This window comes from Oreochromis aureus, linkage group 9 (assembly GCF_013358895.1).
Source record: "Oreochromis aureus strain Israel breed Guangdong linkage group 9, ZZ_aureus, whole genome shotgun sequence".
Classification (NCBI taxonomy): domain Eukaryota; kingdom Metazoa; phylum Chordata; class Actinopteri; order Cichliformes; family Cichlidae; genus Oreochromis; species Oreochromis aureus.
The window spans coordinates 32259261-32272916 of NC_052950.1; the positions used below are offsets into that span (position 1 = coordinate 32259261).

At 39.7% G+C, this 13656-nt stretch overlaps 2 protein-coding genes across 8 annotated transcripts in view; both read right to left on the reverse strand.

Moving 5' to 3' along the window:
• Nucleotides 1-722: 722 nt before the first annotated feature.
• LOC116320881 (la-related protein 4B-like) lies at nt 723-10338 on the reverse strand. Of its 7 annotated transcripts, none has more exons than XM_031740605.2 (15): nt 10201-10335; nt 7304-7441; nt 7082-7204; nt 6207-6255; nt 5803-5939; nt 5418-5521; nt 5142-5252; nt 4539-4811; nt 4251-4330; nt 3975-4172; nt 2961-3030; nt 2794-2889; nt 2211-2293; nt 1931-2000; nt 723-1475 (listed from the first exon to the last, which is right to left on the reverse strand). In XM_031740605.2, exons 2-15 carry the CDS (start codon nt 7398-7400, stop codon nt 1455-1457), a joined length of 1512 nt encoding a protein of 503 aa, XP_031596465.1. In that variant the 5' UTR covers nt 7401-7441; nt 10201-10335; the 3' UTR covers nt 723-1454. The 7 variants fall into 7 exon arrangements, with proteins under 7 accessions (XP_031596465.1, XP_031596468.1, XP_031596466.1 ...); XM_031740608.2 differs by lacking the exon at nt 10201-10335 and adding an exon at nt 9631-9804; XM_031740606.2 differs by lacking the exon at nt 10201-10335 and adding an exon at nt 9506-9641.
• A 1239-nt stretch (nt 10339-11577) lies between these two features.
• LOC116320878 (gamma-aminobutyric acid receptor subunit rho-3-like) overlaps nt 11578-13656 on the reverse strand; it is a 36079-nt gene continuing 34000 nt past the window's right edge. The window contains exon 11 of the mRNA XM_039617157.1: nt 11578-12687. Coding sequence (XP_039473091.1) covers nt 12385-12687 — 303 coding nt within the window. The 3' untranslated portion in view covers nt 11578-12384. The remainder of the gene's footprint in view (nt 12688-13656) is intronic.

Sequence of the window (13656 nt, forward strand, 5' to 3'; positions counted from 1 at the left end):
TGCGTTTGAAAACTGAGCCTCAGCAGCATAATATCATTAATATTAAAGGTCAAGCGCCCTTCAATTAAGCACAGTATGATTGAATGAGCATAATGTGCCTGTGACACATAACTGAGCATCAATTTGTCTGCAGAATACGATGTATTTCATTAGTATTCTTCATCTCATTCATTAGGCCTATAGCCTTCTGAGAATCAAATCATCCTCATTGTAAACAAGTGGTGGTGCCAGATAATGGAGTAATGAGTGTTATGGTGTTACTCTTCTGCCATCTGCTGGTCCAAAGAAGGAACTAACGTAAAGGGTGCTGACTCTATATTTAAATGTTAATCAGGGAGACGATGATTGGATAGAGCAGAATAAATACATATAAAAACAAAACTTTAACTTCAAAGGCACTTCTTTAATAGTTGTTCAATATGTACAGTCTGTACAAAGTAACTTTCCACAACCGTGCCCACTCTGTCTCCATGACAACTATTTTAAATTTAAAACTTTATATTTCAAACAAAAGAACAATAGCTTCATTACAATCAAATTCAAGTTCTCACATACAGTTCAAGTGCTGAAACAATGTTTGTTTATAGACACACAGTAAGTACCCACCCAGCCAAAAGGGTGTTTCTCTTTACGGAAGCCCAGCTGTGTCCAAAATATTAGGCCCTGTGACACTGAAATGCACTCCTGTTTAAAATAAATAAAACTTTTCTAAAGTAAGGGAAATATGCTCAAATCAGATCTGATCCCCCAGTTCTCATTAAACACACTGGACCTTGACAGCTCTCTGGTATCTAAAAATGGAAATAATACGGCTGATCAGCAGTGATTTATGGAAAAAGCTTCATGTGTGTCCACAGCAGTCACAGATAACACAGAAGTATGGGTGGAGAAATAAAACAACAACACTAAAATAAGTTCACAATCATGGCGGAACATCCTGTACAACTAAGAAAACATGTAACACACACAAACAGGACGAAAATAATTGTCGATGCCATCAGGAAAGCAAGAAGAAATCAAAAAATGGAAGCTCACTCTCTACAAACAGACCTAAACTACAAATCAAGAAATAAAACAGAAATTAAAGTAGCAGATCAAAATATGCAGATTTCTACCAGCTTCCTGTCTAAAAAACTGAAAAGTTGGTTTTGCCAACCAGTCAAAGACCTCTGCACTGAACAAACATGCAGACCTGGATTAAGCTGATTTAAAGGCTTAAATGTGTTACTCAGTGTATTATAAGAGATCATTCTCTACAGTAAATGTGCAGCCTATTTTTACAAATGAAGACAACAATAACATTTTATCTTTTAGACACTCCCAAACAACAAAAAAAGTGTCTTTTCTTCATCTCATTTCAACAGCGTTTCCACTGAGCTGGCTCTGGTGCATCACCCCAGTTTTGTGAAGGTAGGACCCGACTTGCTGCATAAGCCTCTCTTGCAGACCTCGGCTTAGGTCAGTTTCCTGGACCCCTGGGCAAACAGAGTAAAGATGGGGTCAAACTCCCTATTACACCTTTACAACATATGACTCTAAAGTGCTGCACTTGTGCTACTTTTGATGTATATTACCAATTTTGTTTTTTTAAAAACCAACTCCCATTACAAAAGTTTATTTGCTGTATTTTTCTTTTTTGTTGCTATCAACCCCTTTTGTGATTTCTACCTTTTTTACGCACAGTTTAGAATTACCAAACACCAGCTATCAAAAAATTCAGCTTCCTGTTTCCTCCCAAGTGTTTGGTAGGTGGCACTAACAGATGTAGGTGCAGAACAGCATTTAAAGCAGACATGCCCGAAAGATGCAGATGCAGATTGAAATAAAAAGGATCAAATACTGTAGTATAGATAAACGTTGTGAAGTGAAATAGTAATTCAACTAAGAAAATGAATTTTAACACCACAAAGAAGTTGAAAAGCAGTCTCACAGTTACTGGTTCCTGTGTGTGCTGAACTGGTTTCTCTTGAGTGGTCATCTCTGAGGCTTCATTCACAGCCCTGCAAACACAAACAACTATCTCAGCACGCACGGCTGGAAAACCGCTGCTTCTTTACTTTTTAGATATCTCATGAGCCAAAGTGAAATAACTGTAGAAGCCTGAGCCATATACTGTTAATCATATTAACTGTAAAAGTGAGCGGTATAGACACCTTACATGTGAAAACAGAAGACTGAGAGCGCCCAGCTGCTGTGTCAGAGATACTCACTGCTCTGAGACCAGCTGAGGCTCCTGTGAAGGCGCTGCCTCTGAGGCGCAGGAGCTGCTGCTTTTTAATTCACTTTGTGAGGACTTAAAAAAATCAAAAAGAAAAAACAAAACACTGTTCATTCATCACTTCATGTATATTCATGTACTTTAAGTACATAATGTGACAATTGAGACAATCTGCTTCATTCTTATAAAGAATGAATGCACTGACCGACACAACGACATGAAAGAGCCTGATAGACCACAGAAGACGATCCATGGTTGAGACAAACAACAACATCTAAACATCGAGAACATCTTTGAGGAGGTAGGTGTATAACTGTCAAACTACAGACAAGGTGCAAACCAAAGGCTACATTAAAGAACAAGAAGGTCAGATTAGACTTTAACAGACAACCTTACAGTTACAAACACTGTGTCTTTGTCCAGCAGATTATACACATATAGTCGGTATGACTGGAGTTTTACAGTGAACAGAGCCTCAGTTACTCTGACGGCCATGAGCCCCAGGTGCTCTGTGTGTGTGTACTACAGAGGGACCTGGTTGCCTTGGTGTTACTGTTAGCTGGAGGAAGACTTGCCATGGTAGAGGCTGGAGGAGGAAGAAGAGGGAAGTTCGACAGGGTGAGCTCAAAATGGGGAGACGGCTGACAAGGAGGGGACTGACTCTGTGAATTCTACACAAACAGAAATGGCCAGTACGCTGTGTGAACAAAGTGCACATACACAACGCTCAGTGGTGACTTACCTGACTGCTTCGAGTGGGTCGCTCCCAGGACCTTGCAGTCTCTCTCCTCCTCTGGTTGAAGTTTCCTCTCCTTCAGGGACACACAGGAAACACAGAGCTCTGAGGAACGTCTGATTTATAACTTTATTAAAGAACAAGCATCCTACAAGTGTATGGTCTGAGAACCTGATGATGACGTTTACATCGAGTCTTTTTAGCCTACTGTGGCTGTAACCCGTCTTCGCTGCTCTACATTCCATAGCTCTAATTTTTATTGCTTACAGTTTGTTATCTTTGAAGCGACTGTTGTCAAACCTCCACCCTTCCAGGTCAGGTTCATGCCATACGCATAATTCTTGGCTTAATTTGGATTTTAATTTCCCTAAACATGTCTGATACAGGCAGTCAGTGAGTTACTGTTTTGAAAAGAGGAGACCTATAAAGACACACTTGCTGAATGTGTGTGCGATTGTGCCTGCTCAAAACGAGCTGATTGTGGCAGAGACGTTATGAAAGAGACGGGGCACTTAAAGAGAGAACTTCTTGGGCTTCTCATGTGTTTTCTAAGCCCTTCAAAGTAGATTTTCCAAAGGTTATGACCTGGTTTATTATTAACATACAGAGAATACACATCTATTTGTTTGCTGTTTTTTCTACTCGTTAAACATAACGTTTCGTGTACGTTGTCTCAACCTCATTGTGAAAAGAAAGTAAAGACATTAGCAAAGTGGAGCATGACTTGTTGTCAGTTTATTTTTAGCTGCAGGGTTCCATGATAACAGTGCCAAAACTGTCCGATGAGTTACCGCTCCATCTGACTTCATATTTGTGTGAAATGAACCAGAAGGAAGAGGTTACAATTTTAACCCTCACTCTGAACTCAATGAACAGTATAAATGGTATAAAGAAAACATGCCCTTATGTCATGACCTATTTTCACTACATAAACTATACTAATGAACTGGGCATAGCAGGACTTGAGATTAATAGAGAATAAAAAAGAGACATCTGAAACCTGAACTGATGTTTTGTTACCTTCCCTGCTCAGTGGGAGATGTGACCTGCTTGTTGGGTTCCTTTCTTCCACCTCTACTCGGAAGGCGCACCTTTCCCCGTGACCGTCCTCGACCGGGCCATGTAGGAGAGGAACAATCTGATGGCTGCTCTGATGAGTGCGAGGAGGCGGGCTGCTGGGACTGCCAACGGTCACAGTTTGACCAACTCGAGCCTGTCCTGAAGAAACAAACAATCAGTCTTCACACTGATGGACATCATAAAGTGTGATGCCATAAGAGAATAAAAAGGAGCTACCTTTGGCTGTGTGGGTGGCACGGTTTGAAAGCGGAAGCTGCTGTGAAGCCATCCATGAAGTGGTTCATCAGTAGAGGAGGCTGATGATGAAAACAACAACAGCTTAATCAGAGAAGGAGCCAAAGAGCTCCTCACACACATTAAACGACACATTAACACCAACGTCATCCACAAATCACAGGAAAAAAAAAATTACTAATCTGTTTAACACTGATATAAAATTAAGTGCCATAATTAACTTTTCCAGGTACAAACTCATGTCACATAATTCATCTTTAACAAACTCACTTCGGCCCAGTCTTGATATCCAGATGCAGCCAAAGTCCACACCTCACCGAGGAATTCGTTTAGCTGTTGTGTGGACGCGTGGGTCGGGCAGGACTGCTGGTAGGTGGTAGCGGAGGGGTAGAAACCATAATAGTTGTTGCACTGTTCTGGCTGGGGGGGTCGGTAGCTTTGGTTTGGAGCCAAAGCAATGGCTGCTGTTGTTTCGGCCTTCATCCTCACCATGATGGGCTTTCCCTTAAACACCCGAACCTGTTCTCTGAGGTACTCGTAGGTCTGAAAACATGGACTCAGATTATTTCAGTTATTGTATTATCAAATCTCCCAACAAAGGAAGCTAACAGGAGCACTTTTTAACAGGACTGCTCACCCTAAAATCAATTACAGACATTTTTCAGCTAGCTTGTAGCACTACTTGTCCATCTAGCTTTCTTTGCTTAAAGGTACTCAGATTTGTAGATATTGACTGAATACATGTCTGTCTTCTTTCAGTAGAACAGACCTAAATGGCTTTAGCTTTGGTGGCTAAATGTGCCCCAAAAAAGAAGCAACTATTTTATTTCTCTCCTGGCGTACTTTAGTCATCATGAACAGGCCCTTTTCTACCTGCTGTGCATCGGCTTCTGATTTGAAGGTGATGAACCAGTTATCGTTGCTCACAAACTCGCAGCTCTTGAACTTGGGCAGGTTCTCTCCTTCAAAGAGAGCTTCCACCTCCTGCACAGCAACAGCAATATAAAACACGCTGCCAACATACACAATTTACCTTTAAAACTCCCTTAAATAAAGACATATATCTATCCCCACACATGCACCTACACGTAAGAACAACACCTGTCCAGGAGGGTTTTGGTTGCGTTGGGGTATTTTGTGGAGTCTCACCTCTTGAGGTGTGGTGTTAGGAATCTCCCTCAGGATTAAAACGCACCGGCTAGGGCTGGGACGAACTTTCTGTCCACATGGGGAAAACTGGACCAGCGGCATGGCTAGCGGACAACAACAGCAGAGGGTGTTTCAGGATAACAATAAACCACGTTCATCACTCTCATCTCTACATTGAATCTACTAGAACAGTTCCTTCAAATGTGTGCATCGTAAGAATACCCGAACAAAACATTCCTCTTCACTAATCCCTATCACGATCCCGTGGTTTTGTAGCAAAGGAAATAATCAGTCCACACATGTACATTAAATATTATAACTCAAAACTGACACAACCTCTGGAGTTACTCTGCCTCCACCTATACCCACAGAAACAAACACTGACATCTGAGAATATCGGAGATGAGGTCCACGTCTGTGGTGAGATTCTTGATCTGGTCGAGGCAGGCCAGAGCAGAGATGGAAACATACTGGTTGCTGTCCATCTGAGACTTGAGATACAGGTCATTGCTGAGGTGCTCTCTGAGGAGGGACGGAAGAACTGCTGAGAACACTGATACATGCTGGCGATGGAGGGGTCCCCAAAGATCACAGTGCATATATTGTCAGATTAAAGAAACGCAAATGTCCCATTCATTTGTATTGATGTTTATATATACATACACCAATAAATGGGTCAAACCAAACTACAACCACAGCAAAAATACTAAACCATGTGTTTTTTTTTAGTTTGTACCAACTGCAAGTAGTGGGTCTATAAAATAGGGGGTATGTGTGCAAAGCTAATACCTGTTCAGGTAGGACTCCAAAACAGTCCTCAGCTCTTGTCTGATCTCATCTGAAATCACAGAAGTCATGAAGCCATCAGTCCCATTTGTAGCTTTTATATTAGAGATTTTGTTAAGATTAATTTCAATGTTTCCCACAGACTTAGATTCAAATGACAGTTGCTGGTAAAAGCAACTGGCAGCAGGAATTGTTTGGTTCAGTTGTTTAACCTTTAAATAAGTCACTGTATATTTATTTGTTTTATTCTAGACTTCTAAATCATAGTGTGTTTTTGTTTGATGATTTTAAAATCAGTGATGACTATAAAACAAACTGTCCCTCAGTTATAAGAAAGACATCCTTGATCTGTGTGCCTGTGTGTCGCAAAAGGACGCTTTTAAAGGAACAATAAATTTAGATGATTTTGTTGATCTTAGTTTAGATGATTAACTCCTGTTTTTGTATTTGATGTACATACTGTGTGACAAAACTAAACTCCAACTCCAGTGAGTCTCTCATGCTGTGACTGTGCCTCCATTAGTTCAGCATAGCAGCACACGATCTAGTTCTCCACCCGCAGGTGGTGATAATCTCAAGAGCAGAACGAGGACTACTGTTTCCAGTTGTTGGGGGTCTGCCTGACCATAGAAGATCCCCCCTGGAGGAGTAGCTAAATGATTCCACCACAACAGTAATACGCCCAATGAGCCAATTGGTCAGGAAATGAAGAAATTTCAAAATAAAGGGAGCTGATGAATCAAATTGTTTGTTTTTTTTAAACACATGCTGCCTCAGCGTAGCTCACAGACCAAGTAAAGCCAACGTGTGTGAGAAATACTGGATTTTACAAACACAGCTGGAAGGACCTCAAACAGAAACCCAGTTCAGCTTTGTACCTGTCACAGGTGGGTCACAGGACCCTCCGTTAAATATGTGAGCGTCGGCTCTCAGTGTCTGATATTCCAGTGCGTTAGGATCACCCAGGACCATGTTCTCCTGCTGAAACACTGGTACATATCCTTAAAAAATACACAAATAACCAAATAATAAACAATAACCCCACAATATCCAGCAGCCAATAAAATGCCTGTGTGTGGGAAAAAGCAGATCTAGCCTACCTTCCTGAAGGGTCAGATTTTCATGGACCAGCCATGGCTGCTGAACCTGCTGGTAGGTGGGGTCAGGGTAGCTCAGGTAAAAATTGTTGTGGTCCATATTTCAGGATTAGGGTTGAGGCCTGGAGCGGTGGCAGGTTCCTATAATAAAAATACATACATTCATGAGTGTATTAAAACCTACAAGCACAACACCTTCCTTTTTATATGAACCACAGAGAAGATGGCAGAGAATAATGTTTGTGTAGGTTCAGAGGTGTAACAAAGATCAACAACATCTATGGAGCCAATCAGAAATGTAGCTCAAATGTTAACCTGTATCTACTCTGTGTTTAAATGTTTCCACTAATTGTGATCCTGTGATATCAAAGCATTAACAGGAAGTTTATGTACCTCACTGGTCAGTCAGACTGTGCTTATGCATCAAGGACACTTGTATGAACAGTAACATGTAACTTCTTAACGCACAATGGTTGCTTCCAGTTGTAGGTAGCTCAATTTTTGCCTGTATATGAATGAAACCACAACACATCAACCAAATCCTGTTCTTACAGGGTTTTCTTTAAGCAGTTAGCATGTGAATGTTATCGCTCAGCCCAGTCAGTCGGCATACTGAGTGAACACTTACAGACTGAATGCAATCTGTGTGCCAGTCCCACATGCAGGTCCCCTGAGGCATCGCTGTGCTGTAGGGATAAGCTCCCAGCAGAGCCATAGAGGGTTGGAGCTCTGAGACAGATTCTGGGATTTGCTCTGTGTCGATACACTTCCTGCTCTCACCCTGCCCAGGCTCGGCCTCAGACGCCCCCTGAGCCCAGCCCTTGCAGTTTCCTTCCTTCTTTACCTCCTCAGGAGCAGCAGCAGGTTCATGACCCAGGAAGTGAATCTTGTAACATGGAGTTGAAGAGTAAACATCGATCTGATTGGGGTCTACAGCAGCCAAGGTGTGGTCCACTTTGTTGCTGTTATCTTGATAACTAAGTTCATTTGGAGTGCCGGATGAGTCACAGGTGGTGACGATGTGCACGTCAGCACTTTGGGAAACGGTCTCAATCACAGAAATTGCACACAGGCACTACTTTGTGTGTGTGTTTGAATATATGTGTGACACCTTTCTCATTCACTTTGGTGAGATTACTGCTTTTGTCCCAACTAATCATGACACCAATCAGACACCAGTCACTGTCATTAGATCCAGTCAGTGTGTGGTTGTCCACAACTGAACCACTGATCTCTGAATGAATTAATTAACTTTTACAATGAAAACCTTTAAAAATGGGTAAGTCTGTCTCCTTCTTCTACTGTAATTATTGCTAATTATGTAGAGAAAAAAAATTATCTACATGCCTTGAAAATGAAATCCCTCAGTGGTTCTGAGTTTTCTTCATTAAAGTTTTGTCCTTTCTCCCCCATTCTGTGTGTTCTCCTGCCTCCCTATGCTCCCCTTTTCTTTTTCACTTCCCCACAACCCCCACTTTGTCATGGGAGGCCACTGCTACTCCCTGAGTTAAAAGGGAGTTCTTCCTCCCCGCCAAAGTGAAAAGTGATGAATATTGTTGTTGCACCTCATGGTGACTGCTCAGTTGGTGCTGTATAAATACATTTGATCTGAGGAGGGTCATTACAACTCAAAACATCAAATTTTCACAACATTTTCTGCTCAGCCACCTCTGATTTCCCTGAAAAGTTTGTAGTTTAAAATTTGGTCATGTATAAAATGATTGCAGTGAAATTTTGGCTTTATATATCAAATAATTTTCTAGATTTTTTAAGGCCAATTCATCCACCTTTACACTTATTTTCTCTCCACACACTAAATTCTGAGGCAATTTCTGAACTTTCGAATAAAAAACCCCTGAAATTTCCAGACATTTCTTTTGTAAAAAGAAATGAATCAAGATCTGCAATTTTGGGAAGATACATAAACAATCACTAATTAAAACCATCCTGTCCCATGTAAACCCAACCCTTAAGCTCATACTAACAAAAACAGACAGACCACTAGACAATACATGCATATCACAGTATGATTAGAAAACAACATGATGGCCCAAACAACATCTGCCTAAACGGTGTCAAATGAAGAAGGCCATAAAAAGTAGATCAAATCCCCACATTTAAAGAAGATACGCGTTTTTGTGCACGGTGCTCATCATTTCATCAACATCCCCACACGTTTAATACTCACACATGTTTAATACTCACTGCCTCAATAAAAGAAAAATCCCCAAACTCATAAACGGTTCAGGGAAAAGGGCTCTGGCTGAATTAAGACGAGTTTTTAACACTTTAGAAAAACAAGTTAATAAAAAGCAGGACTCTGAACACACCTCAGCGGTAAACCTTGAACTAAATAAGAGCTAAAAGTCTCTGGGTTGGGCGTGTTTTCCGTTGGCGTTACGTTTCTGCGCTCCGGCCTCGATCAGCCTCGATGGGCGGAGTGAAACTGACTACACTGGCCTTTAAAGACACACACCTCTGCAGGTGGAAGTCAAGTCAACCAGGACCAGAGCCTCATCCGTTTAACGCGAACCGTGGACTTTAACAACGGTCAACCACTGTTAACGTCCGTGAATCTAACTTTAACGTTTAAGGTGCTAACGGCCATCGCTAACCCCTGTTAATGTCATACTGCTGGAGCAATATAACATAAAATAAAACATGTTTTTAATAATCTCATCAAATGTTTATGCAATTGTGAAATGTAGCCACTGTTAAATATCCATCCAATATAAATAAATAAATTATAATAATTCAGATTCATAATACTATGTAGTCATATTTCGATATAAAACACGATCAAATATATATTTAAGCTCTGTTAATGTCACACTGCTGGAGCTTAGCTTGTACCAAGCTCACCCTCTCTGAGGTGTTTTCATTGTGAGACAGAAACTCACCTGTTACCTCTCTGCTCTGCTCTCGCTGGATTTTCTTCCGCGGGTTTACGTTATTTTGCCCCTGTGAACTCTGCGGCTGCCATGGAAACCGCGCTTATATAATGAAAAAAATCTTTTATTCACGTCAATAAACTCACATTAACTCCTGTAGAAAAAATAAAAATGTTTCTAATACTCTCACCAAATGTTTATGGAATTGTGAAAAGTAACCACTGTTAAATATCCGTCTGAATATAAATATATGTAATTTTAATAATTATATATTCATAATAGTATGTTGTCATGTTTCAGTATAAAAAAGGATAAAATATATATTTAAACTGTAAAAAAAAAAGTAAAAAAAAAAACAGAAATAAAGTTTTAAAAAAATTGAAAGGCAAAGCTAAGTTGATATTTAGAGTTATTATTTTAATAATTTTGGGTTAGGTTAAAATTCGAAATTTTAGTAGTTCTGTTAAGTCTTTATTTTTCCATTTTATCTCTTTTTCTTTTTTTAAAATCTCTTTTATTTGTTTTTTTTTTCATTTTGTTTTGACAGATCTTATATACATAACCTATTTAAAAAAAACTGACAAAATTGTAATTTTAACATTATTTTGTTGCAGTTTCAGTTGTATGTGTTGACTTTTACATGACAATTTTCAGTGTTTATATAACAATAATCTGTAAATTTAAGAAGGGCATGTGATTTTTAAAACATATTCTTACTGGAAAAATAACAGTTTTGTATGGTTCATTATTTTACAGAAGTAAATGTATCATTTAGAAAATATTGATGTAAATTAAACATTTGCTTTGTTGTTTTTCTATTTACACTTTTTTGATGTCGCAGCAGAGGTCACGGGGTCAGGTGGGCTGTAGACATTTTTCAGATTTCAAAATGGGCTGTGACCAGTTTATGGCTGCCTTAGATTAATACAGCTATAGAGCATAATATCATCTCCTCATACAAGATGGCGCCGCGGTACTAGATTGGTTATTTATGGTTGGTTTACACAGCTTTGTGTATGTTTGTGTACATGTATATATACACACGTGCGTGTGTGTGTGTGTGTGTATTGTGTTGTTTACATACTGTTGTGATTTCCATTGCTGTGCTTGAGAGTCACCATCTACCAGAACCAAATTCCTTGTATGTGTCTGCGCACATGGCAAATAAACATGATTCTGATTCTGATCATGTCACCAAATGCTTACTAAAGTGTGAAATTTACCGGCTTTCCATTTTCATCAGCTTGGAATCTCATGAATAACTCATGCTTGTATGAGACAGATGATTTGCTGAGGTGACCCCTAAGGAATAAGATGTACTGCAGGCTCAAACACTCATTGTTAGTATAATTCATATTTTCTTTCAAGTACAAACATATTTCCAGCTGTTGCAGAACCGGTGAATGGATCCTTTGACAACTTTACATAAAACCGCTGTTTTAATGTTTACGGCAAGTTAACAAAATACAACTTTTAAGCCTTTACACTATACTGCTTTTTTTAATCCAACCACCACCTGTTGTACCTAACAATATTTTCTTGTTAATGCAAATACGTAATGAGCCACATTTTTTTTGCTCAAATAAAAAAAAGATTATGAAATTACATAATTTTTAACTATTATGATGAGAAATGTTGAAAAGCCCACATGAATCCAGCGAAATATTTCTGCGCGTACACTCCAACACTGCAAACAAGATACAAATTCATCAAGAAACACACCAAATTACACTTACAGTGTTTGCTTTGCTCCAGTCACAGTGTTTAAACATGTGCAGATGTTCTGATATTTTAAAAAGCACATATTCACACTGTTTATGTCTAATTTAATATCTTGTAGCTAGAGAAATTGACAAAGATATCATATATCAATAGCACATATTGATATGAACTTTGAGCTTGAGGCTATGATGACGCACAAAAAGCAAAGACACATGTACAGGTCATCCAAACAGAAAAAGTCTGACTCTCAGGATTTGAAGCCCCTCTGATGAGATAAATGCATAATTACAGAGTTCGTACTCAGGCTGAGAGTCCTCGAGGGTTTTTATCTCAGCTCTTCGGCAAAGAACATCAGCTGGATGTAGCTGAGGCCTCTCTAACTGAGAGCCATTTCAGTGAAGTCTCTGCGGACCTTTGTCCAGATGAGGAATCTCCTCTGTAGCACTCAGACTCAATTTGTAGAGTGCTGGATCAGGAGTACATGCTCCAGTAGATGGTGTTGAAGAGCAGGTAGGACAGAGGGAAGGCCAGTCTGGAGTACGAGTCGATCATGTAGCTGTTGTTGACCAGCAGGTCCACGTTTTCACGTACGGACCGCTGCCGGCGAAGCCGAGTCCCTTCCGTGGGGCGCATGTCTGAGCTTTGGGTTGGCGATGTCAGAGGGTCGGAGGTCAAGGTGGGTGCCAGACGGGGGAATGTAGTCAGCTCAATATCGTTGTCGTGGAAACACCCGTCAAAGGCCATTGCTTGACTGGCGTTGAAGGTGGACGGGATCTTTAAAGGCAAAGAAAACAAGCAGGGAGAGATTTCACCGACAGAGAACCGGCATTCAAAAAATCCTGAATTACATTCTGAGGATTAATCTTCAAGAGCAAAGATGATGCTGGAATTATAACTTCAAGGAGAAAAATCTCTTAAAAATTCCATTTTGTGTCAAAGACAAACTTTTTAAGCATTTCTTTACATCATTTGTCTGGTGACTAAACATGTGCAGTTTTTTTTGTCTCAGAGGACTCTGACATTTGATTCAGATGATCCTTCAAAAATAAAGGGGGGGGGGGGACGACTTCTTAATGGACTTTGTTTAAAATTTTATTTACACAGAAATCCAAATTCCCAGTTGACATGTGGGAGATTTTGGAAATACTTTTATAATGTATATACTTTTATAGTACTAATCGATTAAATAAAATTTGAACACTTTCTCTAAACAGTGTTGCAGTTATCATAGTTTACTAGGAGTAAACTCAAAGCCAAGTGGGAAAAAAAATTACTGTCTAAAAATTAAGATACAAACTAGACTTTAGAACTGGAAGTAACAAAAAAAAATCAAACAAACTAGTGACTGGAACGAAGACAAATTCAAAAGAAAGGAAAAGCTAATAATAACACAAAGCAGTTTAAAACTTGTGGATGTTTTGAAAGGACAGGAAATGTTCACCTGACTGCAGTTTCTTTTTAACTGCTTTTGACTTTTTAAAGATATTTCTGTAAAACTCCTCAGCAAAATGTAATGTTTGCTCTCGCCACAAGGTGGCAGTGTTTCACCAGGACGAATCTTCGCTTTTTCTCTTCCTTCAACAGTTCAAACCCTCATGAAGACAATAACACCTTGCAGCCGATGGTTACTTCCTGTTAAAAGGAAGTTTTTTCCTTCCCACTGTCGCCAAAGTGCTTGCTAATAGGGGGTCGTATGATTGTTGGGTTTTTCTCTGTATGTATTATTGTCAGTGTTGGGTAAGT

Coding starts and splice junctions, on each gene's coding strand:
- LOC116320881 (XM_031740605.2), bottom strand. CDS start 7,400: ATGGACCACAACAATTTTTACCTGAGCTACCCTGACCCCACCTACCAG. Junction 6,256..7,081: donor CTGTGACCCACCTGTGACAG/GTACAAAGCTGA, acceptor CTGTGATTTCAG/ATGAGATCAGACAAGAGCTG. Junction 5,522..5,802: donor CATCTCCGATATTCTCAGAT/GTCAGTGTTTGT, acceptor GTTGTCCGCTAG/CCATGCCGCTGGTCCAGTTT.